The sequence below is a fragment of the Eurypyga helias genome, unplaced genomic scaffold (genome assembly GCF_000690775.1).
Source record: "Eurypyga helias isolate BGI_N326 unplaced genomic scaffold, ASM69077v1 scaffold4579, whole genome shotgun sequence".
NCBI lineage: Eukaryota > Metazoa > Chordata > Aves > Eurypygiformes > Eurypygidae > Eurypyga > Eurypyga helias.
Genome location: NW_010271238.1, coordinates 39,669 through 49,264, shown reverse-complemented (window position 1 = coordinate 49,264; position 9,596 = coordinate 39,669). Strand labels below are relative to the sequence as shown.

Genomic DNA, 9,596 nt, shown 5'->3' with positions numbered 1-9,596 from the left:
GCTTCTGCACCCAGGATATGCTCGGCTCTTGCGGGCGGCGCAGATGCAGCGGAACACACTCAAACCCTGCTACCCATCGCACATGTAAATGCCTATCGCTGCTCAGGTCCGAGTTGGGTTTCCTCCTGCAATCAAACATTCAGGTTGCAGGAGAGCCTGGGCCAAAAAAAATCAGCTGCCAAAAGCAATCAAGGAGAAAAGGTCGTGAGCCAAACAGACTCGAGGCTCGTCATGTCAATTTATCCGCTTTTGAGTCTTTTTCATCTTCCCTCTCAGGTCGGGCAGTGACAAATTGATACTTCAGACCACGCCATCCTGCTTTCAAGCGATTACCTGGTTAGTGCTGAGGATGGGATGTCTTCCCATGTATTGGCCAACAAAGGAAGAAAGCACCCACCCTGACCCTCCACCCGACCAGGAGCTCCTTGTGCTGCGGAAGTTAAAGCAGGAGCCAAAAACCAGTCCCCACTTTATCAGGGAACCGCAAAGCACTGGGCGAGGGCACTGCATTAATTCTGCGTATTCACACTTAAGAACATTACAGGGTGAGGGGGAAAAAACCAAAACTGTGTTGAGAGAGAAAAGAACACAGACGTCCCAGCCATCAGAATTCAAGTAAGTGAACTGGAGCTACCGTTTGACCCAGGCATTTCTCCACATTAAAACCTCTGTGCGTTTGTCTCGGGGCTGGAGGTCACACGATGGTGTTTCATTTCGCTGCGTAAGATCATTTAGGAGTTCCTCGGTCACATTTGCGAGGAAGATAAAATATTGTACCACTCACTTCATGGCTTGCTGGCCTCCGATGTTAGTTTCTATAAATACACATATACACTGACCGTGAAAAACATTTGCTAGGCTAGTTCTCATCTGACATTGAACATTAGCCTGCGTAAGGGCTTCTCTTCAGTACAGCCATCTCAAGAGCCTGCACCACTGTCTCCAGACACCACTGCAGAGTCACAAGGTCCAGCATTTCCTATCTTCCACAGTAATGCACATTTTTGTTTAGTGGCACAGAAAATATCTCCAAGTTAAAGTAATTATCTTCTCTATTGATTTCCAACCCATTTTCCCCACATAAAACTTTCTGAAAACTCTTTAACCTCAAGACTCCTCAGAACGTAACTGGAAGCAGCCTGGTCTTTCCAAGTGAGAGCCCACCGCAAAGGCAGCCCCAGGCATGGACGCATCCCATTTGTCTCACGGAGGCGCTGGACACGTAGCAGCAACCATTTAAACACTGACGCTTAACCACTTCGCTGCTGCTCGTCGCGAGAGATGCCGTCAGCTCATATGCTAATTCTGGACTTGTCAAACATTAAGTCCATTTCTAGAAGCCTCCCCCCAAAATTAATTTTGTGGAGCAAGTCAGAATAACCTCTGAACTCCTGTCTGGCTCCAGAGACAAGCAGCACCGTCCTTCCCTGACACGATGTGCTGGGCCAGCAGAGCCACCCTGCCCCAGCCCAGACATCTGCTGACGAGCAACCCAGCAGCTCACATCTCTTGCAAAAACAAACCTTCTCCAAGGAGATGTCTCGCTCTGCATCTGTCGTTGCTCACCTGGGGAACGCGGGACTAGTCAGGAGCCTTTAATCAGAGTGCCACACAGCAGCACAGGTGTCCCCAGGCCACCAAACCACGCTGATGGTACTGCAATCCCTGGGACGTCTCTCCAGCCACAAGCAGGCGAGGTGCGCTCGGTTTAAGTGACTCCCCTGGGCAGCTTGCGAAAAAGTTTGTGTAACATCCAAAGCCACTAAACTTCTTGGTGACCTTAGCACTGAAAGACATCTCCTTGTCTCTAGGTGACACTCCGAGATGCAGGACTTCTTGTACGACTTCTGGGGTGAGTCACTTGGCTTTTTCTGCCTGGACTTCACACATCTAAAGCAGGGACAACTCTTCCTTCTCCCGCTGCCTCTTACCCCACAGGCACACACTGGACATGCTTTTACACAACAGCTCCAAGAGCTTCACACGTGTGAACAAGCACAATCTCACTTGTTTCATGCACGGCAGAACTAGAAGCAAAACCTGGCTGACGCCAGAGGATGGGATATGGCCAGACGAGACCTTCCCCACAGCCGCTTCCAGGCCCTGTACATGCCCTACTTCTGTGCAAAGACAGATTTGAGAAACCCTCCTGTGAATGCTCTGTGCTTTGCCAGAACAAGTGCACACAGCAGAGCTCTCCGGACCAGAATCTGGAATTTTTTCCCACCTGCCGGTTGCACTGCTTTGTCCTTTCTCTTCTCCAAGCCCTTGGCTGGGGATGGAGGGGAGTGACAATGCACTTCAGTGTTGAGCGAGTCAACACTATTTTACCAAGATTAATTATGATTGCAGGTAAGATAAAATGGTCTCTCCCATCATTTCAGGAAAGGCATCTGTAGATAATAACCCAGAAGCACTCTGGCTGTATCAAGAGCAGGGCTAAGAAATAATTGCTCTGGATCCAGGGAATGAAAAGGACTCAGTGGCAAAACTGAAGCAGTTAAAGAAATGTCGATTAAGAGAAGATGCTCAAAACTAACAGGTAAAGACTCTCTGGTGCCTGCTGAAAGCAGCAGAGCCATATCAGAACCTTCAAACGCAGCATGGAAAGGTCCTTAGAGCCGCAGCATCACAAAAGGCACAAAGGGCAGAGGAGGATTTGTTAAGGAGCACTACAGAGTCCAAAAGGTTACGCACACAGCGAGTCCTAAAGAGCAAAAATGGAGTAAACTTAGTTGAGGCTTTCCAGGCCTGTGGCATCTTTAGAGTTTCTTGTCCAAGGCTTTGCCCTGGGGTGCAGCAGCCGCAGCAGATGACCCCTCTTAGACCAACTCTGAGCCACCACAAATCAGAACAAGCAATTGCCTTCATTTTAGAACTAACCAGACAACAACTACATCCCAGTTCTGCAGTTTGAAAATGCCTGTAATCTGACTTTTCACATAAGGAAAGGAGCACAGATGCTCTTTCACACCTCTGCTCTCTACACCACCTTCCTGGGGCTCAGGGAAACAGCTGAGTGTGTCCGCAGCAGCCGAGGAGCCAGCAGACAAGCATACTTGAGAAATTAAAACACAGCTCCTCTTTGCCACCATCCAACATGCTCAGCTTGTCCCAGGATCTTCCACCATCCCAGAGCATCCATCTCCCTACCCCCTCGTCTGTGTTTGTTTTCCAAGCTCCCCCCCTAATCAAAGCATCCCCAGATCTCTCCGTACTCTACTCAACACCCCATTCCTTCACTGGGAGAAGCAGCTGCAGGTGGTGACCAGCCAGCTCAGGGGCAAGTAGCACCAGGGAGGCTCTGGGTGGAAATCGCAGGGTTTTGGGTAGAGCATCGCACCGAGGACACCCACCAACACCAGAGCACTGCCAGCATAGCTATTGGCAAGTCAGCACTTTCTGGCTGCAACTCAAGTTGTTGGGTTTGACCCCCCCCCAAGCATCCTCTGCAGTTTGGGACTGGATGCCGAGGATGCAGCTCTTCCCCATCCCTCGCTGCAACAGCTGCCCCCCTCCCCTGCCCTGTGCTTCCCACGACTCGGGGGCTATCTTCAACGAAGGACTTCATGGGACAGGAAAGTCAGAGGTGGCTGCTATCTGGGTACCCCAAAGTGTCAAGATCATTTTTAGTTTTGTGGACAATTACAAGAATTAACAGGGATGGATTCAGAGCCTGAATTTTGTAGAAATATCTGATGTAGAAATACATGGTGTTTTGAAGAATGCTGGAGAAACAAAGATAAAGAGCAAGGTCTTTGACCAGCAGCTACCACATTTCAAGAAAACACAGGAGTAGTTTCTCCCACAGCCCTATCCACTGTATTTTAAAATAGGACCATCCTGTCCTATCGATCAAAACAGCAGAGTATGGCAGAAATAAGTATTTTGAACTAAAAATAGAAGCAGCTATATCCCATGTTACTTATTTAAATGAAAATTAAAATAATGGGAGAAAGTGTCTGACCACAGCGGGATGATCCTGTTTGATGGATCTAAACACTGGGAGGCATGAAGGGCTTGGAGAACCCCGATTCCTTCTCCCCTCACTGCCTCTGCTCCAGCAGTGTCACAGCACGCTGCCTGCTCCTGCGAGGGAAGACGGGCAAACCCGCTTCTCCTGCAGCAGGGAAAGGACAGAGGGGGACACACGATCGCACTTCAGGGTATCTCTGGCTCTTTTTACATTTCAAACCTCTGTTTTGCCCTCGTTCCAGCAGCCCCCAAGAGGAAGCCAGGTCACCCGAAGCCCTGTGTAAACAGAAAACGCTTCCTTCGCATCCTTTCAGACGCTGTCCTTTTTCAGGGCAAAGCAGCATGTTTGAAACAATCTGTACCCCGTGCATCACACATCTTATTTCCTTGCTGCTATCTGATGCAACTGAATCGCCAGGCAATCTTCAACAGCAGCAGTGACCTTTCCTGTGCTTTTATGGATGGGCAAATTTAATTTCTAAAAATAGATTCAATTTCTGGAATACATATTTATTTCAACACATGCTGTATCTTCCCTCATTCCAAGCTGTTTTGTAGAATTATGTCAAGCTTTAGCTGTAAAAATAAAGCGAAGCCCTTCTCCCTCACAAGATGATGCTGCTGCTACGAAATGGCGTAAATAAAAGATGCACTATGATCAGCCGAGGAGGAACGTAACGTGGATAACCTATCACCAAAGTGTAACACTTCCTTCAATGCTTTCCCCAAACAGGTATTCTGTAAATAGTCACCTCTCGACTTTGACTTGAAAGGGCATCATTGACTTAAATCAAATGCACATAAATATTTTAGCTGCTGCAGTGAAAAGGGATTATTTATTGTAACAATGAAATAATAAAAAGAACATTTCTTCAGTTATTTTAGTCCGCACATCTAAGAGCAGACTGTGCCTGGCTGTTTTGCTGATCCTGCCATAAAACCAGTTCCTCCTGTGACTGCGTGGCTGTTTTGCAAGGCACCAGGAGAGAGAACGAACATTAAGCTGCCATGAAAATGTTACAGAAATGAAAAGGACAGGATCTGGGGACACATGCAGAAAATATATATATTTTAAACAGGAATTAAGCCTTGTGGAGGTCAAAACAAGAGTGCAAGTATGACCCCCCAGAGCCAGCTCCTGTTCAGTCGAGGTGTGAGGATCTGCAGAGCCCATGACTGTTTGAGCAGGGAGATGGACTGAGCCAGCAGGCCCAAGGTGACCTTGGCCAGCAGCAGCAATTTGCCCCTGCAAAAGGGCGCTTTCAGATTATTCATTTCACCTTTCCATCAAAACAGCCTCCGAACCAAAGGTAGCCAGAGCAATGCTACCTGCAAGGCTGCAGCTACATGGGCAGGGGCCAAGGTTCAGCCTACCCATCAATACATCACTACAGACCCATTCTGGGGCACAAAAGCCAGCCACACATGAGCAAAAAACCAGGATAAAGTAACACTCTGTCCTTTTCCAGCCCAATGTTACTCCAGTATTTAAATAACTGTTAGCCTACAAAACCATATGCCACCAAATCTCCTTCTGTATGTTTTTGAGACTGGCTTTAATGCATGAAAAGGGCAGTTTTAAGACTATAAAGGGCACCTAGCTAGGCTGAAGTGATCAGCTCTGATAATTAATACAGTTATTGCACAAATTCAAATACTTCAACCTTATAATGGAACCACCGTGAGATGCTGGAAAGGGGCACGCAGGGACAACAGGCAAGCCAGGAGACTTCAGCAGCACCGGGTACTGTCTCCCACCGCTCTGCAAACGTTTGGCAACGGGGGACATTGGAGACATGGGCACTGCCCAGAGTGGTGAACACACGATTCACCACTCAGCCTAAACAGTGGGAAACCTCCATCCCCATCGCCCAGTACCAGGGCAGCAGATATGATTTAAGATTTGAGAGTAAAATATAATTAAAACCACAAAATAAAAGTCAAGGGGGTAAGGCAAGGTAATAGCACACGATTCTGCGTTAAGCACTGGGTTGTAAGCTGCCAGTTGGATGTCCATGTGTCTAGAGCTTGGCTGTTTGAAGAGAAGGCTCCCTTGGGTTGGTTTTAGGCAACTACATAAACACCTGAAGACAATTTCATTTAAAAAAAGCCTACACACAGCTTGTCAGTCACTGGCATTATGCAGCTCCTGTGCATGTGGGTTAGGCCAGTCTCTCTGCTTATTATTAAATTTTAACAGGTTTCAGGAGCCCAACAAAATGTCACGTATTCTACAGAAGTCTACTAGCTATTAATAAGCAAGAAAAACCCAAACTTAACAAACCACTTCTATTTGGAAAATTTATAACATATTGAAAAAATTAAAAACATCCCATAAAGATGTTTTAGCATGGGAAGTTCCTGGAAAACAAAAATCTTACTACACAAAAAAAGGGAAGGCATAATGATTTAATTTTGCATGTGAAAGAAATGTAAAATGATAATTAGGGTGAGTTTGAGCTTTTGGAGACCTTTTTGTAGCTTGTTTCCTATAACCTTGGAATATCATGAATATAATAGCATTGCTCTGGCTCACAAAATCAAATTAAAACACAGGCAGAGCAACAGAGGTACCTAGGCAAGAAACACAGCACCTTTGCTAACACTGAATCATGTTCAAAAGATAAGTGTTGTATTAAAAGCTGATCTAGATTTTTCAAGTTCTACTGGATTTTTAATAAAGTACTTAAGAAGATATGTTAGTACTTTTAAAAAATTTTATTTTTCCTGATAATGTGCCTTCAAAAGCAATTTGGAGAGCAACTTAATGCTCAACTTCTCCCTGTAAGTGGAAACTGCTGAGTCCAAGCACGCACTTCCAACTGCAGCTGTAGATAAGGCAGTAGATTCTGCTGTTCTGCCTTACATATTCCTGTAAGTTTCCCTATTTAACTTCACAAAACCATGCTGTGAGCATTTTGATACACAGCCCATATACACATCTATGGGACAGTACAAGGGAGGCTTGGAAGTAGCTTTGTCATCCATGCAGCCACTCCAGCACTTTCATAACCATCCCTCAGCTCAGGACTTCTGCTCGTCACTGATCAAACAGACCAGGGAAAAAGTTGCCTGAAACAATCCTGAGAGATGCCCAGGAATCCAGCAAATGCCTCTGCTTTAGGGAATACCACTTTGTCCAAATGAAAGCCTTTAGTGAGAAGGGTAAAGTACAACTAGAGTATCAACCATATGGTATCTTTTCAGCTAAATGTGAAATCATTGACATTATTTGCACCAATACATTCAAATTAAAAATTCTATTTTTATATTCTTTAACATTTTTGGCTTTCAGATAGAAATTAAGTATAGAAGAAAAATTAAGAAAATGGTACAAGAGTCAAAAGCCAGCATTCGGATATGATCAAAGCAGTTTCAGCTAATTTTAAATCAGATCTGCTGTTTGTTCCCCTTCAATTTTTTGATTACATTCCTTAAACTGTATTTCTCAGAATTCAGGACATGGAGGCCTTCCGTGAGCGGTTTCAAAGGCTTTATCAGCCATGCAGCAAAACACATGACAGGGTAGAAACTTGCTTTTCTTATGAGACCACTAAAGAAGGTCGTTGAATAACTAATGGTCTATTACAACAATAAAGTGAGACTTCAGTGGGATCTCTAATCCCTCCAGCCTTTGAAAGAATAAATCAAACTAAGGATGGGGAAATTGAGAAAAATGGATTTTTTTTTTTTTTGAGAATGACATTCTAACTTGAGAGAAATAAACCTTCAGCACCTGGTAACAGGAGTGTCACCAAGAGCTTTATGTCAAGGTATTTCCCTCTAGAACATAAGAAAATGTGTAACTGATGAATACACCGTCACGTACTTCACCTCTGTTTATAGATAATGGTGTCACCGTGGCTGTTTTAGTCCACATTTAAGCCTCGGTGCAAAGCTTTAAGGAGCTTCTTGTTCCTTTCCCCTGGTAACAATAGCAGTAATTTCAGAGAAGAGATATTTCATCCCCTCACATCCTCCCGATTTTCCAAGGGGGAGCTGGTTAGCCAAGTGTCCCTTGCAATAGAGATTAAAATAGTGATGAAATTGCCAGAAACCGTTTCAACTACTTTCTCCACTTCCTGAACTGAGCAGAGGTGTTTCATATTGTCTTACCTTTATAGTTTTGGTCTGGAGTCTGAGTCCATTTAAAGTATTAATGGCTTTCTCTGCATCCTTTGGATCAATATAGTTAACGAATCCATATCCTAAACTCTGCCCTGTTGAAACACAAGAAGAAAGAGGGACTCAGTATTTTTAAGCATAGGAACAGCTTTCAGGAGTGGGATCATTTTTTTTTTACACTGTTAATTTCATCCCTGCTTTACTCTATAGTCTCTATGCTCTTCTTCACCATTTAAATTTCCTTCTAATACAATGGAAGCCAAAAAAAATTAATTGCTGCTCTGAAGATCCTACATTAAAACCAAAAAGCAGCACCTCCCGCCTGACACCTCCCCCCCCCAAGTTTTACAGAATAGAACATACAGTGTTTGACAGAAGCAGAAATGTGTAATAGTTTTGTGCTGAGATCCTAATAAATGTAACTGGCTGACCTGCCAGAGCAACAAGGCCACCTCCAAAAAATAAAGCCTGCACCAACGTAATTTTGCTACTGTTTATGAACAAGTTTATAGGTGTGTAAAATAAAAAAAAACCCAACCAACAACCCAGGAAACAAGTGTTTTAACACTACCCTTGAAACAGCTGACTGAGAAACAGAAAACTACCCCTATACCTTTTTATTGCTCAGTGAGCAGCCAGTAAATAGGAAAAGAAAGGACAGATCAAATTGCAGAAGGGTAAGAGACCACATCAGAGCTTTCCTCTACATATCAGAAAAAACAGCAAAACCAAAACAGTACAACTGCTGCTGTGCACGGGATGGCAGGAGCCCGCTTTAGCAGCCAAAATCATTTCAACAGCTTCTGTTTCACCAGCAAGACCTGTGCGTGTTTGCAGCAGGAAGGGGAGACCTGGGGAACAGCTGGGTAAGGAACACGGGGCTGGAGAGGCCGCGCTGTTCGCGTTCGCACGGTGCGGGACGGAGCTGTGGGTCTGCCGCGGGCTGTGAGGACCCGTGCCCAGGAGGTACCAACCTCCTCCGGAGCCCCAGGTACCCATTTTGCTGCATCAATTCTATGAATGCAACCCAACACAGCCCCTTCCAGATCCCTTCCTTCCAGCCTCCTACTGAAGTTACTTTGCACATTTGGAAAACACAACAGTATTTTTTAAAGCACGTACACTTAAGCACGCACAGATAATCAGATTTCGAGGAGCAGCGAGCCGTCCTCTCTTTCAGCCACGCTCCTTCTCATAAACCCCTCACTGTATCTCGAGGGGAGCAAGGCAAAACGCAACCTGCCTCTGGGTGTGGATGTGCCAGGGATCTGAGTGCTCCTGCTCACAGGCAGCAAGAGAAAAACGTGTGAAAGTCCCTCCCGAGGAGGAGGACAGCACTCGTGGGAGAAAATTTCCATCCGCGGGAGCAAGCGGCGACGCAGCTCCCGCTCACCAGGAGCGAGCGGAGGGTGGGAGAGCAGCTGCACGCCAAGCGCCTCGGCGTACCCCGGAGGCACGGATCCTGCCTCCCAAGCACAAAGCTTTGTTTCTTTGTC

The 9,596-nt window shown here is 45.6% G+C and overlaps 1 protein-coding gene across 6 annotated transcripts in view; it reads right to left on the bottom strand.

The window, feature by feature from the left end:
* Positions 1-9,596, bottom strand: part of ELAVL4 (ELAV like neuron-specific RNA binding protein 4) — a 43,052-nt gene that overhangs the window by 12,003 nt on the left and 21,453 nt on the right. For all 6 annotated transcript variants that reach the window (XM_010158728.1, XM_010158727.1, XM_010158729.1 and 3 more), the window contains one exon: positions 8,092-8,195. In XM_010158728.1, coding sequence (XP_010157030.1) covers positions 8,092-8,195 — 104 coding nt within the window. The remainder of the gene's footprint in view (positions 1-8,091; positions 8,196-9,596) is intronic.